The sequence below is a fragment of the Salvelinus namaycush genome, chromosome 2 (genome assembly GCF_016432855.1).
Source record: "Salvelinus namaycush isolate Seneca chromosome 2, SaNama_1.0, whole genome shotgun sequence".
In the NCBI taxonomy this organism is placed as follows: domain Eukaryota; kingdom Metazoa; phylum Chordata; class Actinopteri; order Salmoniformes; family Salmonidae; genus Salvelinus; species Salvelinus namaycush.
In genome coordinates this window covers 63,825,777-63,848,394 of record NC_052308.1, presented here as the reverse complement: position 1 = coordinate 63,848,394, position 22,618 = coordinate 63,825,777, and the positions used below count along the sequence as shown (strand labels likewise).

General features: G+C 46.0%; 2 protein-coding genes across 2 annotated transcripts in view; one reads left to right on the top strand and one right to left on the bottom strand.

The window, feature by feature from the left end:
* Positions 1 to 1,275: 1,275 nt before the first annotated feature.
* Positions 1,276 to 19,285, top strand: LOC120065968 (sphingosine kinase 1-like). Its single transcript, XM_039017011.1, has 6 exons — positions 1,276 to 1,396; positions 7,247 to 7,341; positions 7,665 to 7,780; positions 9,172 to 9,460; positions 9,644 to 10,070; positions 19,082 to 19,285. The coding sequence occupies exons 1-6, from the start codon at positions 1,285 to 1,287 to the stop codon at positions 19,135 to 19,137; spliced, it is 1,095 nt and encodes a 364-aa protein (XP_038872939.1). The 5' UTR covers positions 1,276 to 1,284; the 3' UTR covers positions 19,138 to 19,285.
* The window catches only part of LOC120022726 ((E3-independent) E2 ubiquitin-conjugating enzyme UBE2O-like), a 44,397-nt gene continuing 40,951 nt past the window's right edge, over positions 19,173 to 22,618 (bottom strand). Inside the window, exons 17-22 of the mRNA XM_038966717.1 lie at positions 22,420 to 22,556; positions 21,922 to 22,125; positions 21,555 to 21,612; positions 20,383 to 20,537; positions 19,285 to 19,489; positions 19,173 to 19,219 (exon numbers count right to left, since the gene is read on the bottom strand). Coding sequence (XP_038822645.1) covers positions 19,173 to 19,219; positions 19,285 to 19,489; positions 20,383 to 20,537; positions 21,555 to 21,612; positions 21,922 to 22,125; positions 22,420 to 22,556 — 806 coding nt within the window. The remainder of the gene's footprint in view (positions 19,220 to 19,284; positions 19,490 to 20,382; positions 20,538 to 21,554; positions 21,613 to 21,921; positions 22,126 to 22,419; positions 22,557 to 22,618) is intronic.

Here is a 22,618-nt window from a genome sequence, read left to right as displayed (position 1 = left end):
ACGGTAACTCTGATAGGTGGTGTTTCCCTAACTTGTAATGGTGTAGTCTGCGATATATGTTGACAGTAGTGCAGATACGGTAACTCTGATAGGTGGTGTTTCCTAACTTGTAATGGTGTAGTCTGCGATATATGTTGGCAGTAATGCAGATACGGTAACTCTGATAGGTGGTGTTTCCTAACTTGTAATGGTGTAGTCTGCGATATATGTTGGCAGTAATGCAGATACGGTAACTCTGATAGGTGGTGTTTCCTAACTTGTAATGGTGTAGTCTGCGATATATGTTGACAGTAATGCAGATACGGTAACTCTGATAGGTGGTGTTTCCCTAACTTGTAATGGTGTAGTCTGCGATATATGTTGACAGTAGCTCCAGTAGACGTGGGTTGGTCTAGAAAAACACGTCTTGCCAATTAGGTTTGATGTGGGTGGATGACCTCATCCAGGGAGCATCCAAAGCACTGTCCTTGTGCTTTACCCATTGCAAGTCATTTTGTCTAATCAGTATATTCTGAGGATTAATAGTAGAAATAAAGGATGGGAGTTTTTCCTGACCACCAATGTGATCTGAACAGGAAAAAAAACTCAGGGCCCTAGTTATAGTGCCTGGTCATGGAACATGGTCAGGAAAAACTCCTGGCCTTAATAATAGTAACATCAAGCTTCTCCCTCCATTGCATATTGTTGTAACGAAAGAGAAGAGAAGTCACAGATTGAGTCAATCAGAAATCTACCTGGTTTATTACAAGTTGCAACAGGGACACAACACCCAGCACAGAAACAAAGAAAATGTCTAACTGGCCTCTTGGAGACGGGCCCTTTATGTCCTAATCAGACAGCCCCAAATGTTCTGGTAACACCAGCCCGAGAGGCTTTAAGGAAGTAAAACCCAAAATGCAATGACTGTCTGCTGCAACAGAATCAGTGTGTCCTCGATCCTTGTACATCCAGTCTGGCGTCAATCACTATCCACAGACATGAGAATAATCCATAACATTCAGCATCAAGTCTAGTGACCATCAACCCTCACCTTGAGTAGACCATTGGAAAGGGAAAAAATATATAATTATGCTAAACATTGTGTTAAACACTCTAAACTGAATACGAACTTTAGTGATTTAAACATTTTCCCATTATCATTGTCTTTGTATGGGATTCTGTGTTTGTGGGATTTTCTGCCAAGGTCACCAAAAATAGCAGGTCTAACATCTGTCATAACCCCTGTCCATGCATCTCTCCGTTCTAGGTGTGCTTTACAGTGAGGTGCACCGTCCCTGCAGTGTCATGCTACTGGTGAACCCCCACAGTGGGAAGGGCCAGGCCCTCAGCCTCTTCACCGGACACGTCCAACACATGCTCAACGAGGCCGGTGTCCCACACACTCTGGTCATCACTGGTGAGTTTAGCGTACTGTATGTGCATACACACACACACGCATGCAGGTATACTGCGCACGCACACACACAAGTCATCTCTGCTGAGTTAATGCATGTGCATACACTGACACACAGGTTATCACAGGTCAATATCATACGACTGGACAAAACAAAGCAGAAACCATCATTCTGTGTCCCTCCACTCCAATTGGCAATGTCAAGCAAAGCAGCTAATGGCTGTCTCTCTCAAGCTGACCCTCCCTCTTTCTCACCCCTCTCTCCCTCCCCCAATATAAATCCTCTGGCTGTTTTCATCGCTAGCTGACAGTCAGTATTCTGATCAAGAAGCTGCCGGCACATATGTATGCATGTATATCCATTATGTAATATGTTATGTTTATACACAAGCCTCTGTAAAATCTGGTTCACCATGATGTTATGGGCCCTATGGATGGGCTAATAATAAAAATAAAATAAAATGTTTTATTTAACAAGGCAAGTCAGTTAAGAACAAATTCTTATTTACAATGACGGCCTAACCCGGCCAAACCCTCCCCTAACCCGGATGACGCTGGGCCAATTGTGTGCCGCCCTATGGGACTCCTAATCACGGCCGGATGTGATGCAGCCTGGATAATAATAGTAATAATTGTATGTAATAATAATAATTGTGTGTGTGTGTGATTTGATGTAACTTATTAGCCAAATTGATCGGGTAATCATTATCATGTGTGCTGCCACAGTCTGGGGACATTATCATTACAATGTACTAGTTTTGTATTAGGCTTCTGGTTCAAAGCTCATCAAATGGGTCATATCCATTAGGGCACACTGTAGCAAAACGCTTTACAACTGAAAACGAAAAGTTTCTTGTTGGACACGTTTAGGTAGTCTCTACCATGTTTTAGTACATTTTCCACTGTTTGGGGCCTAATGAATATGACCCAGATTTAGCTTTTGAAGCCCTACATTTCCACCCTCCTTTCAGTCTATGGAGTTTCTCTCCCTCTGTTCTTAAATCACCACAGTGTCAGAGAGCAGGCAAGATAATGAATCCCTTTCCCAAAACTGAGAGAGCAATCCTCTGAACGCGTTCTGAAATGCTGAATATGTTCAAATTAGAAAAAAAAGAGTTCAGAACTTTGGGGACACTTTATGGGAAATTAATCCTGTGGATGGATTCAAATCTATGTAAAAAAAAGCACATTCTTTCTGAGAACATTTAATTCCCATTGAAGAGAGCCCTTGTTCTAGTCCTATGCAGAAGGATGGGTGATCCAGCTTGCCAGATACAAGGGTAGATCATCTCTGACTTTAGAATCTCTCTAGGACATTGTCTATTGGGATGTCGTCATCCTTCTCCATGTTCAGCCACAGCTCGGAGACGCTGGGCTTGATTCAATCTAACCTGTAATAGACAGGTAGTCACCATACAGGTAGACGCCAACACTTTTCAGAGTAAGACAGAAGGTTGTGCAGGCGTTAGTTAGCAAACAAAGATTCTGCATCACCATTGCTACCCCTTTTAACACTAAAGAGTCCAGCCGAGCCAAGCTGTACTGGCTGGCCTGGTTATACATTTACTGGAACCATGCTGAAATGGTCAATGTGAAAGGAAAATATCAGTGGCTAATCAAGTGAGACTGAGGCAGGGCCAGAGCTGTGCTAGCCTAGCGGAAGGTTAGCATGGGGACGCTAATGAGCGAGGACAGGCCCATTATTGGAGCACTGGCTGTGTGGCAGTGCCAGAGGGAGGGGAAGGATGAGTCCACTGCCCAGAGGGAGACGGGGCAACTGGGCATGAAGGAGGCTTGGCGCAAGGGTCTCAAAGGATCTCTGTTTCTCTCTCGGAAAAGGATCAATGGTAGGAGGACGCCTTCTCTCTGTCAGTTCAGACGAAGAAGAAAGGTATCCCGAGTGGCGCAGCGATCTAAGGCGCTGCATCTCAGTGCCAGAGGCATCACTACAGACCCTGGTTCAATTCCAGGCTGTATCACAACTGTCCGTGATTGGGAGTCCCATAGAGCGGCACACAATTGGCCTATCATTGTCCGGGTTTGGCCGGGGTAGGCCGTCATTGTAAATAAGAATTTGTTCTTAACTGACTTGCCTAGTTAAGTAAAGGTTAAGTAATTATACAAGGAAAGGAAGCCACCTTATTGAGAAACACCCTAACAGAAGGAAAGTGGCAGGATGTTATCCTCTTATTCTTATTTTCCCAGTGAAACAGTCTTTCCAGTGAGATCAGTGCAGTTGTGACCCATCTAGCATCAGTGCTAGCTGTGGTGGTTTTGGAATAGAACAGTAAATGTCCATAATATAGCCTGTGGCCCAGAAAACTAGATAGTAGAAAAAGCCACTGTTTACTATTGCCAGTTTGAGACCTAGGCGAATCTGTTACAGGGTGTTATCTTTCCAGTGCCCTTGTAACCTAGCTGTGGTTGGTTTTCAAAACAGTACAGTGAGTTCTATAGCCTGTGGCCCTGTGGCCTGTTCTCTATGGCTGGTCCTCAGGGGGGGGGGGGGGGGGGGGGGGGGGGGGCATATGGTGAAGCGGTGATTCTACATCTCTCAGGTTGTCCCTGTCCCTGGGTGCTGACTAAGCTGCCACAGCGTGTCCTCCAGCTCCCAACCGGGTTGACTTATCTATACACACACACACACACACCACTGCCACTTCTGCTCCACCTCTGTTGACCCAAAGTCTCCAGTTAGACACACACACAGCGAACCTTTGTGAACAGGTAGTCACCCACGCACACATGCGCACACAGCAAAGAAAAGGACCCCTGCTATTACTGTCAGTGTGCATTATGGATCCCTGGTGCGGTCCTCATCGGACCTAGAACATTGAATGGTCCCTTTTTTAAAATGTCATGTCTGTCATGTCTGTGTCCTTACTCAGCCCAGCAGCATACTGTATATACCCCAGTGTGAGATGGGTTTGAAACCTCCTTCTGTGTTATGCAGGGTCCTTGAGAGTGTGGCTGGGAGGAGAGGGACAGGGAAAGGAGAGTGAAGCAAAGTGAGTAGGGACGAGGGGAGTCTGGGGACATGAAACTGCACGGTGGCATTGGAGGTTAAGCCTCGCGCTCTTTTTATTTTGGAATCCGAGTCCGAATTGTAGCTTCTTTAGAGGGACAACAATGGCTGCCCTGAGACCAACCCTGAGAGACACATGCACACCCAGTGCAGAGAACAGGATAGTTGTCCAAACACACACACGCACACACACACACTGTAGAGAACAGGATAGTTGTTCAAACTCACACACACCTCCCCTCCACCGCAGGGCCAGTATAGAGAAAAAGGAGCAGTGTAATGATTTAGCCTCATTCCACAGAGCCACAGAACTGAGAAAAGGAAGAACAATTGCTTGCAGCCCGGAGGCTGAGCCGGTCAGTCAAGCTACACTACTGCACTGCGCCCAGTCCCAGACCTCATATTTGACCATCCAACCCCCTCCACAACAAACACTCATAAAAATGACTAAAAGCACCAACTTCCCCCCCTGAGCTGTCTGTGTGTGTGAGTATGAGTATATGTGTATTAAAGTGCTATCGGCTACGATCAGCTATCCCCATTAACAGTAAAGGGAGTAGGTTAACAACATCTCCTACGCAGCAACCAGCCTCCTATATTTTCCAGCTGCGCTGCCCTCCGTCTTGACGCCGACTGGCTATCTATACACACACTATGTTTACAGCCTCTGCATATGCAAATGTCATGTGAGGAGACTGATGAAGGGAAATTGATTTTCCCTGCCTGTATACTGTTCTCAGGCCCAGCAGGAGGGTAATGAATGAAAGGTATGAAAGGTTCCGCGTCTCAAATGGCACCCTATTTCCTACATAGTGCACTGATTTTGACCAGAGCCTTATAGGCCGTGGTCAAAAGTAGTGCACTATGTAGGGAATAGGGTGCCATTTGGGACATATGCCTCGGGGGAGGCATCCGATTACTGAGGCTATGTTGCAGAGGGGAATGCGCTCTGCTGTTGTGTCAAGACCAGCATAAAACGATGCAGCGAACAATCACACTACTGTATTGTAGACTACATATACGGATAGGAAACATAGAGAGAGGGTATTGCTGTCAGTGGGTTTCAGATGCAAGGACAAACAAGGGAGCATAGAGATCTACAAGACTGTTTCCCAACTCCGGTCCTTCAGTATCCCCCCAGCAATACATATTGTTGTTGTGGCCCTGGACAAAAACACCTGATTCAACTTGTCAAGGGCTTTATGATTAGTTGACAAGTAGAATCAGGTGTGCTTGTCAGGGGCCCACAACAACAATATGTACTGCTGGGGGGACTGGAGGACCGGAGTTGGGAAACACTGCTATACAGTATATCTGTGAAAACAGACACTGCGATCACACAGGCAGCCCAAATCTGATATTTTTGACCAATTAGATCAGCTATGAAAAAGATCTGATGTGATTGGTCAAAAGACCAGAACTGGGCTGCCTGTGTAAACGTAGCCTTACAGAGGTAATGATAAGATTCCTTGGGGAAGAAAGAAAGACTTGGCTTCTGCTGTTAAGCTTGAGTGGCTACAACCAAAGAGCTCTTAGACAGTCTGGCCTTTTATAAAGAGTGTGTTTTGAGGAGAGAGGAAATATGTGTGTGTGTGTGTGTGTGTGTGCGCGCTTTTCTCTGACAGTGTGCTACTAATATTAACCCTGCAGAGTGTTAGGGAAATGTAGGGGTATAAAAGGTGCGGTTGGAAAGTAACGGTGATGGTACAGGAAGCAGTACCAATCACTCACTATATATTAGACTACACAGGAGGTTGGTGGCACCTTAATTGGGGAGGATGGGCTCATGGTAATGGCTGGAGCGGAATTGGTGGAATGGTATCAAATACATGGTTTCCATGTGATTTCCTCTATTCCGGCCATTATCATGAGCAGTCCTCCCCTCAGCAGCCTCCACTGATAGACTACTGCCCCCTAAATAAAATGTATTGCAGCTCTACGAGCAGTTTACCCTCACCTAAGCATAACCTTAACCATACAGGGAAATAACACAAAACTGACCTTAGGTCAGTGCTAGGGGAAACGTAATCCTTCTCCGAGTGGAATGATGGGTACAGTTCTAGGATCAGCTTACCCTCCTCTAAGCCCAACCTTAACCATTGGGGGAGAAAGACGAAATCTGACCTTAAATCAGCATCATAAGGGAAACGTAATCCTACTCCTGTCGCAATGTACAATCTGCTGATTGCCCCAGTCTAATTTGATGGAGGGCCCTATAACGTAAATTGGCCTTTTAATCTAATTTGCAATGTGATACTGCATTTCATTAAGGTGGCATATCAGCTGTCCTCTCTGCCCTAAAGACATGTGCCGCTAGCCTGGTCACAGGAGGTTGGTGGCACCTTAATTGAGGAGGAAGGGTTTGTGGTAATGTCTGGAGCGGAATTGGTGGAATGGTAACAAATACATCACATATAGTTTCCATGGGTTTGCCATTCCATTTACTCCGTTCCAGACATTACTATGAGCCATCCTCCCCTCACCAGCCTCCACTGAGCCTGGTACTGTAGGTGGACTATCAGTTGTCTTCTACCACTAACCTCCTGTGTAGTCTACATTCCATGTTCCCTTTGTTTTGTTGTTCAGCTATTGTATTCACAACAGTTTGTCCCCGGAAGGGTCATACCTGCCCTTGTCCTCTCCATCTCAAATTTCTGCACTTTGTCAAACCACACACCCACTTGATTCCCAAAGTGATTGGAAAGTTGAAGGTCTCACAACTACAAAAGAGAGGGATTTTGACACTACAATAACACACACAGTGGTTTTACGGCCACGTACACACCTAAACACATGTAAATGTACTCTTCTTCCTTGTATGTTTTCAGAGCGGCAGAACCATGCCAGGGAGTTGGTGAGAGAGGCTGACCTGTCACAGTGGGGTGCTCTAGTCATCATGTCCGGGGACGGACTGCTGTTTGAGGTGAGGTACAAATACAATAATCCATTCCTGACAATAATTTAAATTTGCATTCTTACTTGACCTAGCAACTGTCTTGGAACTTCTGGTGCCAACATGGCCTCCATTTAGCTTCTAAACCTCAAACCCCAGTGTGCTGAGATCCGTGGTTCTGCCTGACCATGCATATTGTTCCACAGACACAGATTTTAAGCCTATTTTGAGAGGCTTTCCACTTAAACTGCACTTTAGTTTAGACCAGGCCTTGTCTTGGTCTGTGAAAGTGGCCCTAGATCTGGTGAGTCTCTGGCTGTTGGGTGACCCCTGCTCTATCTGTTCCCCCCCAGGTTGTGAATGGCCTGATGGAGAGAGAGGACTGGGAGGAGGCCATTCAGACCCCACTGGGCATCCTACCAGGGGGCTCTGGTAACGCCCTGGCTGCTTCTATACACCACTACTCTGGGTGGGTGACACAGCAAGACCCCAATGTAGCAGTTAGACACCACTACTCTGGGTGGGTGACACACCAAGACCCCAATGTAGCAGTTAGACACCACTACTCTGGGTGGGTGACACACCAAGACTCCAATGTAGCAGTTAGACACCACTACTCTGGGTGGGTGACACACCAAGACCTCAATGTAGCAGTTAGACACCACTACTCTGGGTGGGTGACACAGCAAGACCCCCATGTAGCAGTTAGTTTGCAGCAGTTAGTCCCAATAATGTACTTTGAAAATGTGTGCTTCCCCCCTCCTCTTCCTTAAAGTACTCAATCTGGCATGATTATTTTTGACAAGTAATGCATTGCTTTGATGTTTCCCATGTTGGATCAGTGATTATCTCAAAGGGAATAATTAATTGAAAACCAATTTATCCAGTTGGGTGAGAAATATACTTCCAGGTCGACCGTAAAGAAGGCTACACTATAGACAACCATCTACACCAGCACAGGGCCTACTACTGCCCATATGTTTGACAAACTGTATTGAGTAAATCCCCAGAATCACTAGTGGAGAACAAACATACTGCTGCTGGCTCATTCTTTAACCACCACAGTACAGAACATCAACACAATGAATCACAATTACACAACCAGCATGCCCTCCTGTCTATCCATCTCTGCCACCCCCCCACCAGAAGCCCCAGTCAACCTGCCACACAATGAGAGGAAGGACCCAGAGTCTGTTTTGTTCTCTCTGCCCTGCAGGGGATCCAGAATATGATCTGCTGCTCTGTTTTTGATCAACAGTAGCTTACTGTATCACTGGTTGTTCTATGTATATATGCTGGTCCCAGATCTGTTTGGGCTGTAGGTTATAGGACACAACGGTAAAACGGGTCAGTTTTGCCTTGAGCAGTGGGATAGGATGACTATAACAGTTTATAGTTAGAACCCCCTCTACTGGTTGTTAAGAGATACTACACCCCAGTTCTTTTCAGTGACTAAGAAAATAGCTCAAAATGGTACGATGTTATTGTCTATAAAAACAAGGTACAAAAACCGTGATAAAAGAAAGCCGAACAGAGACCCCAATCAATGGCTGTTATTGAATGGTGAGCCTAATGCCTAGGATGAATCATGAATACACGCTGAATATGGATATGCTGCCATATGGACGTGACCCCAGTCGCATGGAACTCTATTGAGACGTCATTATCTAATAGGCTGTGGTGTAGAGGAGAAAAGACAGCAGGCTGAGTGGTTGATGTGGGGCTGGTGGTCCCATGACCTCTCTACCCCCTCGCCCCCTCTCCCAGCTGGGCTTGTCTTTGTTGTCTGTCGTGTCTACCGCTAACTCCCCCCTCCTCTTCCTTCTCCCCCCTCTTTCTCTCTCTCCTCCCCCCTGACAGGGCCCAGCCGGTGTCAAGCGAGGAGCTGCTGGTCAGCTGTGGCTTCCTGCTGTGTAAGGGCCTGGTGTCTCGCATGGACCTGGCGTCCGTCCACCTGGGCTCCAGCCCCTCCAACCCCACGCGCCTCTTCTCCTTCCTCTCGCTGGCCTGGGGCTTCGTGGCTGACGTGGACGTGGAGAGCGAGAAGTACCGCCACGTGGGCGCCGCCCGCTTCACCATGGGGACGTTGGTCAGGTTGGCATCTTTGAGGGTGTATAAGGGCCGTCTGGCATACCTGCCGGTTGACGAGGTGGATGGAGAGGAGGAGGATCGTCAATCAGCAGTCTCGTTGGAGGAGATGACTAGCGTGTCACCTCAATGCCAACCGCCATCGTCTGCATTCTGCTCCTCCACCCTCCTCTGCCGACCTTCGAAGGACTCGCCGTGCCAGAACGCAGCCCACAACTCCCGTAACTCAAACAATTCCTACAAGGCGAAGAATTGGGAACCCATGTCCGCTAATGCCACCCTAACAGGCCCGCCAGACTCTCTCCTGGTGCCCCTGGACCAGCCGGTGCCCAGCGACTGGGTGGTGGTGCCCGAGGAGGACTTTGTCCTCATGCTGGCCATGTACCAGTCTCACCTGGCAAAGGACCTGTATGCCGCACCCAACTCTACACTTGATGACGGCCTCATCCACCTGATATACGTCCGAGCAGGCATATCGCGCACGGCCCTGCTCCGGCTCTTCCTGGCCATGGAGAAGGGCACCCACCTGGCCAACAACTGCCCCCACCTGGTGTACACCCGGGTGCGGGCGCTGCGGCTGGAGCCCTACTCGCCAAAAGGGGTGATCACGGTGGACGGGGAGGTGGTGGAGTATGGGCCGGTCCAGGCCCAGGTACACGGCGGGATAGCCAGGCTCATCACTAGATGATTAACAAGATCCACTGGATAGATAGCTAGCGTTAACATGTTATGCTAATGGTATGCTACACTAAACACTAACATTAGTTAGCATTTTCTGGACGATGCTATGCTAACAACTAGCTTTAGCATTTTCTGGACAATGCTAATAACTAGCATTTTCTGCTCACATCTAAAAGGGAGGTGGGATTAATGGACTTTTTAGTCTTCTCTCTGAATTTATGCTTTGAATTGAAGGTTCGGATTGGAAGTGCCATGAAGGAGTAGCAAGGCTAGAACACAAAAAGTTCACAATGGGTGGGTACGTTTAATTTCTACAGAGCCCAATGTGCTCAATCTCCCATTCTCCCCATTAATTTGCATTTAGGCTGTTCTAAGATGGCTTCCCACTAGCACAAAGCAACTGGCCTTTAATTGGCTGTTCCAAGCTATGACATAAATACATTACTAGAACCGAGGTGAGAGATCGATCAAGAGCTATGCTGTCTTATACTTATGGAGTAACTCATGAAATATGAATATTTTCACCCCACCACACATACATTCTCCGTACCAGGGGTACATATGATGTAGGGCTTGATGTAGTGTCAGTCACCCATCCTGTCACTCACAGACCCTGGGCATGCTTTATGTCTATGGGAGGGCATCTCAACTTTCATTTTCCTTCTTATGCAACGAATGGGGTTTGGATAGATGCCTTCACTGCTCTCTTCCGCTGTGACGTGGAAATATGGCAGATACATACAATCTCCGGGAGCCAGCATTGACATTATTAGGAACCAATTCATTTGAACTCAAGTAATTAGGGGACAGTTACGCCGATATCAACCCTCAACCGTTGATGCTGAATTACCATAGGGTTGTTTTTGATTACCTTGAATCTTGAGGGTCAGTAGTTTATCCTAAGGCCTAGACCCTGACTCTGGACTACTTGATGACCGGTTTTGGATTAGGCATTGTGATGAGCTGAAAACGCACCATACTTCCATGACTTCTTCAATCAACCAGCCACCTTACATTGACATGCAAACAAATATAAAGAAGACGTATCTTCAAGTAATTTGATATGTGCTTGTTTTATACCTCATATTTCCATGAACCCCTAGCTTTAAAACAGCCTAGAGTGAGAGAGACTGCCTTTATTTATTGTGCTGTGGCCTGTGCTGCAGAGGAAGGCATGCAGCACAGGTCCAGGTTACGTGATTGATGACTTGTAGTGCCTGTATCAGGTCTCCAACTGCAGTCTTGCCCCATACCCCTCCCCCCATCCATCCTTCTCCTCCATCCAATCCATCCATCCCCTCCTCCTCCCTTTCTCGACACTGCAGTGCACCACAGAGCAGTCCCAGATTATTTTGTCTGCCTGCAGCTACAGCTGACACCCCAACAGTACACTACACACACACACTGTACAGACCCCTTCCCCTTCTCAGCAATCATCACCTTATCATAAAGCTTTAAAACAGAGAAGATAAACTATGAAATGATGACAAGAGCAACCTACGGCTAATGTGATGCTAATACAGTAGCTAGCCTGAGTTTACACTCGTCTTAGCCTTCTTCTGAACTCTCGGGAACGAGGGTGATTATTGTGCCTTAAAACACAAAAGGAAGAGAGAGGTGGCGCTTGATTAAACAGCACATTGGTCAGGGGATGGAAAAGAGGGAGGGATGAGGGAGAGTATTGACTTGTTAAATGCTGCATGAGGGACCAGCATTGTGTGGGATGCATCCCAAATGGCACCCTATTCTCTATAAAGTGCACTACTTTTGAACAGGGCCCATAGGGATGCAGACGTGGTCTTGGCACACAGCCCTTCTCCACGGATACACTGCTGTGGAGAATGAGCATCATGTTTAACATAAGGTTCTGACTGACACTGTGAAAGAAAGATGTTTATGTTCATCTTGTTCGCCTTAGGGGATGATAAGAGGTCATGGAACTGGGGGATATGCTGAGAGAATGTTGTTGGGCCTCGGTTTATATTTTTGGAGCCACAACTGCCCCTGATATGACTGAGTGCACATTTGGGCCACAAGATTTTCCCAAAATGCAAAAATGTCAGTTTCATGTTGTGATATTGTGCAATGACTGGGTCTCTGATGTTGCAAACCTTTCATCAGTCCAGTCTAAATAATTATAAATGGGGAAGACCAAAATTACATATTTAAAGAAATGACAAATGTGACTTTAGCTGTGCCGCATGCAAAAGAAAGCACCCTTGCATTGTTTGAAGTACAAAATGATTAACTCTGCTTTTAACCCTTTCAGGGACATGAGCTCATCTCATTCCTCCCCCTACTGCTGAATTGATTGAGCTCATCTGGCGTTCCTCCCCCTACTGATTGCTATTTTAGAGCAGCAGCACATGCCTTTCCAATCCTTACCTTGGTTGCGTTCTCCTGCTCAGACGTTGGATGCATCAACCAATGGTTGTGTGCCACGTCCGACTGACAGATTGCAACATTATTACGTGGTTAGCCGATACATAAAAATACATATCTAGGAGTTGTAAACTCTGGCAGTCGTCAGCAACACCTGGGCAGAGGAACGCGCCCCTTGGCATGCTAGAAATCAATGAGTCATTATGATGTTGAAAATATCGAGACGCACATGAATCGCTTATTTCAGTTCCTCCATTAGATAAATTGTTGTTCAGAATTCTTTGATTGTCACGGGAGTGTTCTGCTTGGCTCGGGCTTGAAACATGCTCAAATCCATTCCTTATAGCTAGTTTGGGCCTTGAGATTTTCCTGACCACTTCACTTGACTAGAAAACTCTGGGCCCTACTCATAGCCTATGCAGCCCCTGGCGCTTTCTCAGTTGTAACAATTCTTACCCTCTTCATTTTGTTTGCATTGATTGGAAAACATTTGTCAGGTGGAAGCTCGTCAGTAGGCCGGCAGGCTTTCACCTGGTCAGTTCTTTCAGATCAGAGCAATGCAGGAAAGGAAACGAGGACAGATTTTAAACAATTGAGAAAGAGCCCCTGAAACTGTTTGGTGTGCCTTGAACATGTTGCCCCTTAGTGGTGGGAAGAGGGGTGTGTACTGTACTGATGCTTAGAAGACTTGATACCGGTCCTATTAATCTTCAATATTTTATTTCCTCATTGGATTTATAAGGAGACGGACCAACTCCTGTAACCCATTTCCAGTTGAATTGAGTGCTTGCTTAAGAATGAAAAATGAGGATTGATGAAGCTTAGATGTCCCAGTTTGAAAACTCAGGCACAGACCCTAATATACTCCATTGTTGACACTTGAAGGTGTATAGCTAAAGAACTTCAGTCCGGTACTAACCCAAAAATCTTGGATTTGTTAGATGTAAACGTCTTACTGCTGCTGCTTGATTGTTGTCTTATTGACCGTGTTTTTCAGGTGTATTTGGTGAAGGGAAAGTGACTGTTCTTTTTATAAATCTTGATTGATGTTCTTTACTTGAGTTGAATACAGAGTTCTATTTTTCCACTTGGCAAATGTTAAATCAAATAAAGTGAAAACCAAAAAAATTCTTGTTTCTTTTGAATTACAAGATTAAAGTTGCTGTTTTGTCCTTTAAGTGAGGTCAACTAAACACTACTCTGTTGTACAACCAACTGTAATCCACCACAAGCGACAACTTGTAACCATGGTACTGCTTGCAAAGTTTAATGAATCACTTTAAAACAGGTCTTAACATAATGAACGGAACTGTAAAAAAAAAAAAAAAAAAAAAAAACTCTGCAAATGTCCCAAGCGTTCACATGACCACTTACAGAGCTCAAGTTTGTTAAATATATTATGTATTTATAGTATAGTCATGACTTCTGTACAGAGGGATCAGGCTAAAAATCATAAGTTTATTAGTTTACCAATACAGGCCACTGTGGAAATGTTCACATCGTACAGTAAAGTCTTGTGTCTGTTCAAGGCTTAAAGGAACATGTTACATGCTTTGGCTGGAAATCTCTCGCAGTAATGAATAAGTCTGAATATAAACGTACATAACTTCATGTGCTTGAAATCCTCCATGTTTTTTTTTGAGACCTGGCTTCACATTTTTTCAGTTTTTTTTGCAATAGTGGCAAAACATGGGCATGAGAGAGAGAGAGAGATCGAAGGTTGCAAACACAGGAGAAGTTTGGCGGGAACCAACTAAGGCTGCAACGCTACAAGTACTGCAGCCTAAAATGGGAAAGCAAAGGAACGTCCTTAAGGGCTTACTGTACAGGCAGGAAAAGAGAAAAGAGGAAGAAAGTCGAGGAGGAAGAGAAGTAATGGAAGCCTGATTGCTATGCTTGGTACAGGAATTACTTTTAAAAAGGTGGGAGGAGAAAATAAATGAAATCAACAACCCATTCACCTTTTCTTCATTACAATAATCAGTTTGTCTCACGCTTTGCACTCACTCATTGACAATGGCACATTGTACTGTCTCACACTCATGAACACTAAGCATCTTTGTTCAAGCAAAAAGATTAGTCAACGCCCTCGTTTTCAACTCAAAGGTAAACAAGGGTAATGGACCCACAGAATATTTCTGGCAAAAAGCAAGAGCACGATAATATATTTCAGATGGATGTAAACAACGACTGTTCAAATAAACCAGGAAGCACTATCAGAACTAGCCCAGTTCCAGATCTGTTTGTGCATTCTTGGCAAAGACCACACAAACAGATTTGGGACTAGGCTATAGAAGAACCAGATGGCGTTAATCTCTGCACTTTCTTTCACAGTACTCCTTTTAACACTTGATCCTAGATCTGATTATGCTTTAAATCAACTGCTAGTTAAAGGAGTTGGTCAAAGCATATACAGGTCTGGGATCAGGCTACTTTCATTCTTCGGCGCACACAATGAATGGAAACACTGACCCCTGGTGGCCATACAGAGAACCTCCCTGTGTTAATAAATAAACTCAGCAAAAAAAGAAACGTCCCTTTTTCAGAACCCTGTCTTTTAAAGATAATTCGCAAAAATCGAAATAACTTCACAGATCTTCATTGTAAAGGGTTTAAACACCGTTTCCCATGCTTATTAAATGAACATGCGCACCTGTGGAACGGTCGTTAAGACACTAACAGCTTACAGACGATAGGCAATTAAGGTCACAGTTATGAAAACTTAGGACACTAAAGAGGTCTTTCTACTGACTCTGAAAAACACCAAAGATGCCCAGGGTCCCTGCTCATCTGCGTGAACGTGCCTTAGGCATGCTGCAAGGAGGCATGAAGACTGCAGATGTGGCCAGGGCAATAAATTGCAATGTCTGTACTGTGAGACCCCTAAGACAGCGTTACGGGGAGACAAGACGGACAGCTGATCGTCCACAGTGGCAGACCACATGTAACACCTGCACAGGATCAGTACATCCGAACATCACACCTGCGGGACAGGTACAGGATGGCAACAAAAACTGCCCGAGTTACACCAGGAACACACAATCCCTCCATCAGTGCTCAGACTGTCGGCTTCTAGGCCTGTTGTAAGGCAGGTCCTAACCAGACATCACCGGCAACAACGTCGCCTATGGGCACAAACCCACCGTTGCTGGACCAGACAGGACTGGCAAAAAGTGCTTTTCACTGACAAGTCGCGGTTTTGTCTCACCAGGGGTGATGGTCAGATTCGCATTTATCGTCGAAGGAATGAGCGTTACACCGAGGCCTGTACTCTGGAGCGGGATCGTTTGGAGTTGGAGGGTCCGTCATGGTCTGGGGCTGTGTGTCACAGCATCATCGGACTGAACTTGTTGTCATTGCAGGCAATCTCAACGCTGTGCGTTACAGGGAAGACATTCTCCTCCCTCATGTGGTACCCTTCCTGCAGGCTCATCCTGACATGACCCTCCAGCATGACAATGCCACCAGCCATACTGCTCATTCTGTGCGTGATTTCCTGCAAGACAGGAATGTCAGTGTTCTGCCATGGCCAGCGACGAGCCCGGATCTCAAATCCATTGAGCACGTCTGGGACCTGTTGGATCGGAGGGTGAGGGCTAGGGCCATTTCCCCCAGAAATGTCCGGGAACTTGCAGGTGCCTTGGTGGAAGAGTGGGGTAACATCTCACAAGAAATAGCAAATCTGGTGCAGTTCATGAGGAGATGCACTGCAATACTTAATGCAGCTGGTGGCCACACCAGATACTGACTGTTACTTTTGACCCCCCCCCCCCCCCCCTCTTTGTTCAGGGACACATTGTCACATGTCTGTGGAACTTATTCAGTTTATGTCTCAGTTGTTGAATCTTGTTATGTTCATACAAATATTTACACATGTTAAGTTTGCTGAAAATAAAACGCAGTTGACAGTGAGAACGTTTCTTTTTTTTGCTGAGTTTAGTACACTGACCATTTTTACCCAGTTCAAGCAAGTATAAACAAACCAGCAATAATTTAAAGAAATATAAAAGTAATATCACAAAGTACAAGCATGACTATGCCAGAGGCCATATTGTCAAAAGTGCATCATTCACCCTTTAAACTGGGAAAATTAAAGAGAAGGGGACAGCACTCCGATCTTGGGGACAAACAGTGACACTCCATCGTGCTCAAGGCAAAAGGGCAAGAACAAAACCAAATCAAGTATAAGCTTATCAAAACCTTCTGCATCCACACTCAATCTCTGTCTACAAACTTCTATCAATCTCCATCACCGAACAAACAAGCAGTTGAGAGTAACACTGGAATACAGTGGCTGAAGCTGTGTAACGTCATCATTCCACTTGTGGGCTGTTGCCATCGTCAAAGCAGATCTGGGATCAGTTATTTTGTTCTATTTATTATTCATTTTTCCTACCTCAGAATGGTTAAATTAAGCACAAGTCCAGGGAAAACTGACCCCAGATCTGATGTTATACGACTAACCTCTGAACACTGGAATGGGGGTGAATGTAGTGGGTATCAGGCCTGGGTAACAAGCAGCTCTGTACATAGGGTCTGATAATATATTAATAAGAAGAACAATTCAAGTAAGGCAACATGTTGAGATAAGACTCATTTAGTGATGGAATGGATCGCGTTTTTACTCGTGTCATGTGCACTGTTGTGGCTCCGCCTCTAGTAGTAGCCTAATGAGCGAGCAGAAGAGAGGATTGTGGGATAGCTCTGGAGGACCATTCTGAACGACCAGCCTTTAAGTGACTCAAAGGTCAATGAAAGCTGCAAGGAAAAAGGTCACTACCTGGAAGATGGAGAAGGTTAAGACAACGTAATAATTCTGTGGAGAAGCGTTAGAAAATAAACATTAAATTGGACCAGCGCCAGAACGAAAATTAATGGAAGTTAATGCTTAGCAGTACAGAAATTTCGGCATTATAGTGGAAAATAAACACAATCGTAGTGGATTTCAGCTAACTACTCAACAAACATGTTTCTGTCATTCTATTCATTTAAACGTTTATTTTTTTTCAAATTATCTACAGCCACTGGTCACGTTTTCAATGCTAATCCTGTAGAATCAGCAACTGCGCTGGTCCAATGAATGTGTTTTTCGAAACACTGTCTTACACTGTATATTTTTCAACCTAGCCTTGATCCCTTGAAGAAAAAAAATGTCAAGTTGAGTCTTAAGACCGAAATGGGTGATATAACTAAAAAAAAAGTCTGTACAGTGTCAGAAAGTTATCAAGTCTTAGAATGGAAACGTTCTACAGTCAAAGATATTAAAGAGCTCATTTGACCTTACCTAGAGGAAACAGACTGTCCTTCATATAGTTACGTGTCACTGCACTCCTCTATTCTAGAGCCAGCGATGTACCGTAGGGCCTAGTAGTGTATATAACATCCAGAAGTGGTGTTTAGTATGTAAACTTGTCACTCAAGTGTTTCTGCAACGACATGTTTTGGTGCAAGCGATTGGCGAGGAAACCAGCAAGGACATAGCAGAGTGAAGCGGTTGTAGGTGGGCAGTTAATAACATTCAGATAGTGTGTGTCTCTAAAGCGAGAAAGAACAAGAGGAGCAGGGCAAAAAAGCAAACACCCAGTAACATCTACTTTAAAAAGAAACTCAATACGTAAGCATGTCAAAAGGTGCCCAGCCCTGCCGAGATTGTCTGTTGATTGGAGAGTGCAGGGTGGTAACAGGGCACAGGAGCAGTGCTAAGGGTGCCCCGCCAGGGTCAAAGGAGCCAGGCATACTGGGAAACATAGTTCAGAGAAAACCCAGCTTAGAGAATCAATCCGGGTTGCACTTTTTAACCCTGCAGATTCCAGGACGCCATGGCTACTGTCTCCAATTAGTTTTTTAGATCCAATTGTCACAGCGGAGTAACATTTTAATTTGTGGCGCCAATTCGCAAAGAATGTCTCTCTTCAGGTAATTCCACTTCACCTTACAGCAGCTATAGACGATGCAAGTCAATGGCACCTTTTTTTTAATCAAACCAGCTTCTCTGCATCTCTCCTTCCTCCTCCCTCGTCCGTCAGGGCCCACGAGGGGCAGACGTGTGGCGCTGCCTTACAGTCGAGGCTCTCGCTCCTTGTCTGTGTGTCCATGAGAGTTCAGAACGTCCAATATGGGGGAGGGCGCTTATGGTCCGTGGCTTAGATCTCCATAAGACACTCCCACTCCTCTCCCTTCACATCTGGCCACTGTCTGGACTCTGGACACTGAAGGAAAGTGCATACACCAAGTTAGCTTCTAGTGGTCTGAGGGAGGGGAGGGGGGGGGGGGGCAAGAGTGCACTAGATAGATGGCCGAGGGGCAGGAGCACTGGGCAGCAGCTGGGCAAGGGGGATCAGAGGGTACAGGGGCTATTTGGGAGATCATTGGGGGCACAGTGCAGCTCTTGGAGGGTGGGCTGAGGATTGAGGTGGTGGTGGGCGTTGGGGGAGTCACTAGTCACTTACTTGTCCTCTACGTGGTCGGGGATGGAGGTGGCGGCCAGGGCGGCCCGGTACTGCAGCAGCACGCAGCGCACACTCTTCACAAAGCCCTTGGAGAGAGGAAAGAGGGGGAAGCCAATGTCTGGGTACCCGCTCCGCTCGGGCAGGAAGCTCCGGTAGCTCTTCCTGCGCTTCTTTGGTCGCACCGCCGGCTGGCTACCGCCCGCAGAGTCCGAGGAGGCTCCCCTAACCGACCCGGAGACCACCACGCTCGCCCCGGCCGCCTCACTGGCCGAGACGGCGCCGTCGCAGTCCAAGTTCCGGCTGAGCTCCTGCTGGGAGGCGGCGGTGGTGGAAAAGCTTAGGCCAGAGTCCTCCAGCTCTTCATCCCCGGTGCCCTGGTGCTTGTTGGGGGTGCTGTGGGCCAGAAGATCCAAGGGGAGCGTCTCGTCTAGAGGACCCACTGAGGGAGGCCTGTCCCGGGATGGTCTTGGTGGAGGGCCCCTCTCGGCTAGCTCGTGGAGCTCCAGCCAGGCATCCAGGCGGTGCACCAGGCGCCAGCCGTTGGAGGTGAAGTGCTGCCGAATCTCCTGCTGGAACACCTGTTTGGAAACAGACAAAATAATTAATTATGGCTCTATCTCACCGTGATCTGAATCTCAAAGCGCTTCAAGAGCAAAAACAAACAAGCAATATATAATGACAGGTCAACTGATAGAGGCCAAGTCTTTCCTCCGAAGATGGAGAGGGTCAGTTCATGGCTTGAGCGGTGGGAGCTGGTCAGAGGATGGTAGATGGTGATGAGAGGGTCTTTTAGCCACTGGACTTCTCCTCTTCCACTCAGTGTAACACCCACTAGGATGATGCCTCAACAGCTCACCACACCGAGTTCAGAATAGTAGCCAGTCGCCTCACCACCAGACCTCTGCCTCAGCACTGCTGACTCCATCTCCCATTCCTATTGAGTGTCAGGCAACTCCTCAAACTATGTTCAAAAGATTATGAACTGGCAGCCAGGTGAAACAAAAAAGCTGGTAGCCTACTGTGTCCAGATGCATTTCAAACAAAAACATTTCGCCAGCTAGCAAGCCAAAAAGAGTTAACCTGTCAGTCAATCTGCAAATCCGTGGCTCAAAAACACATGACATGCAATAAAAACTCATTCTCAAAAACGTTAGTAAAAAACACATATGTACAATATTTACAGACCTCTACCACGACAACCACCCAACTATAACTATCCATCACCACCTGCCATTTGTCCCCGACTTATCCAGTAATAAGATAATGGACAAACGTTTTCAGAAAATTGAAATGCGTCTTTGGCACTGACTTACAGGTGAAATTTGTAGAGCAACTATCAGTATATAACTGTACATTTTTGGGGGGATCTTTAACTGTGTTCGTATTCACACAAATACAATCAAATCATATAAAATCTACACAAAACAGATCGATTCTAGACAAATCAAATCAGATGAAATTGGATCCCGACCTCTATGGGAGTCCGCAGCAGCTGGGTCATGGACTGCACCATCTTGATGAGGGCCATCTCGTTGTAGCAGCGACTGTTCTCATAGCCTTCCTGCAGGCCCCGGTCACTGTCGAAACCTGCCTCATTGTAGTAGGGCTCGTTGACCAGGATCAGGCCTGGGAGAGACACACACACAGCATACTCTTTAGATTCTACCAGTCCCACAATTAAGCATTGAAGGCCCAGTGCAGTCAAAAAAATGATTGTCCTGCATTTTATATACACAGACTATACAAATTTCCATGACAGACTGACCAGGTGAAAGCTATGATGCCTTATTGAGGTCACTAGTTAAATCCACTTCAAATCAGTGTAGATGAAGGGGAGGAGACAGGTTAAAGAAGGAATTTTAAGCCTTGACACATGGATTGTGTATGTGTGCCATTCAGAGAGTGACTGGGCAAGACAAAAAAGTGCCTTTGAACAGGGTATGGTAGTAGGTGCCAGGCGTACCGGTAAATCAGTTAATAGACCAATAAGAGAATTCCAAACCTCTGCCAATAACAGCTAGTTTCCCCCTCCCGACTCAGACCCCTTCCAGACAGTCCAAGCAAAAATCTTGCTTGAGAAATTGCTCTTTGCTAAGAAGCCATTTGTTTCTTTTTGACCATTTTAATTGAACACAATCACAGTAAGGTACTTAATTGTTACCCAGAAATGATTTGATATTGAGCTAAATTGGATCATTAAGTTACAAAGGACCCAAATACCTTAGAAATCAAAGACATTCCCACATTAACCCTTTATTCTAGTGTACGGAAAGATTCAAACACTTTTGTTAACCACAAACACCTTCATGACAATTGAAATGTATTCAGCCTTTTCTGGATTAACCTGTATAAGCCTATTAGCCTAGTTTTCGATAGCAACAAATCCTATAATTGTCTCCAACATCCTGAGGTGAATATTGCTGATGGGAAGTCGAGGCAGTTTAACCACGACAGTCTTGTCAGAGGGCGATAGTGTGTGACACTCACTGCAGCTGGAGCCGACGCGTAAATGAACGGCATGAATAAAACATACACTTCTGCTGCAGGGAAGACAAATGGGGGGGGGGTGACCTGGTGAAGGATCAAATCAAATCTGTGCGCGTGACTTTAAGAGTAGGTCTAGTGAGGTCAGTTTAGACTCGCCTTGGATGGAGATGAGCACTTGCAGCAGGCTAGACTTGCTGGTCCACCTCTCTGTACCCTGAGGATTGATAAACAGGGAAGACTGTGTGAGGCACATTTTAAACAAACAGATTACAATGTTCAAAATAACATTCAAAAAAAGTCAAAAGGGGAAGGTAATGGGTGGTCGGAGAACAGTCAAAGGGACAGTAATGGGTGGTCTACGTATTTGACCTAGATACTGTAGTTTGTGTGTATGTACTGGTATTGACCTTGTCTATTAATGATCTGTATTAAGTCATGTTTCATGTTTTGTGTGGGCCCCAGGAATCCTAATAAAATACAGAGTATCACACTTTTTTAGGGAGGGATAAAGGTCTACTTTCACCTTGCCGATCCAGGTGCCCAGCAGGCTGACGCAGACCTTGCCGTTGTCGTAGAGGTTGGGGTTGAGGCGCCCGCTGCACTGTGACAGGTAGCGGAAGAGGGGCGGCACTGACGGGTAAATGTTTGGCAGCTGGATGTCGAAGAGGAACAGGCCGTCCTCGTAAGGGGTGCGTGTGGGCCCTTTGATCAGAGCCGAGAACAGGTCCTATGAAGAGAGAGGGACAGGGTGAAGAAAAAGAGGAGAGGAATGGAAAGCCACTTAAATGTCAATGAGAGTAGCACATGTTCACTATCATCAGAATTATCACTTATCTTCAAAAATAACAGCATGAAGAGGTTTTCAAATCAAGTGCTTAATGAATGCAGAGAAACTGGCAGCTCAAAACCGGAGTCACTTTAGCCACTGAAGAGTGGTCTGATGCAATTTAATATTTGGCTGTAATCGACAACATTCGGATCACTTCCAAACGGCTCTCTTCTCAGGTGTCTGTGAGCGTACCATGCGGTCCTCGAAGGTTTTGACCATGATGCCGTCGGGCAGCGAGGTGGCCAGCAGAGCCATCTCCTTCCTCACGGTGCTGAAAAACTTCTTGGCCTCGGCCGGCTGGAACTCCATCTTCTTAAAGGTGTGGGTGTCTGGCAGGAGTCAAATAAATGTTTTGGTATTCCAACAAGGCATTTAGTGAGTATTTGAAAAG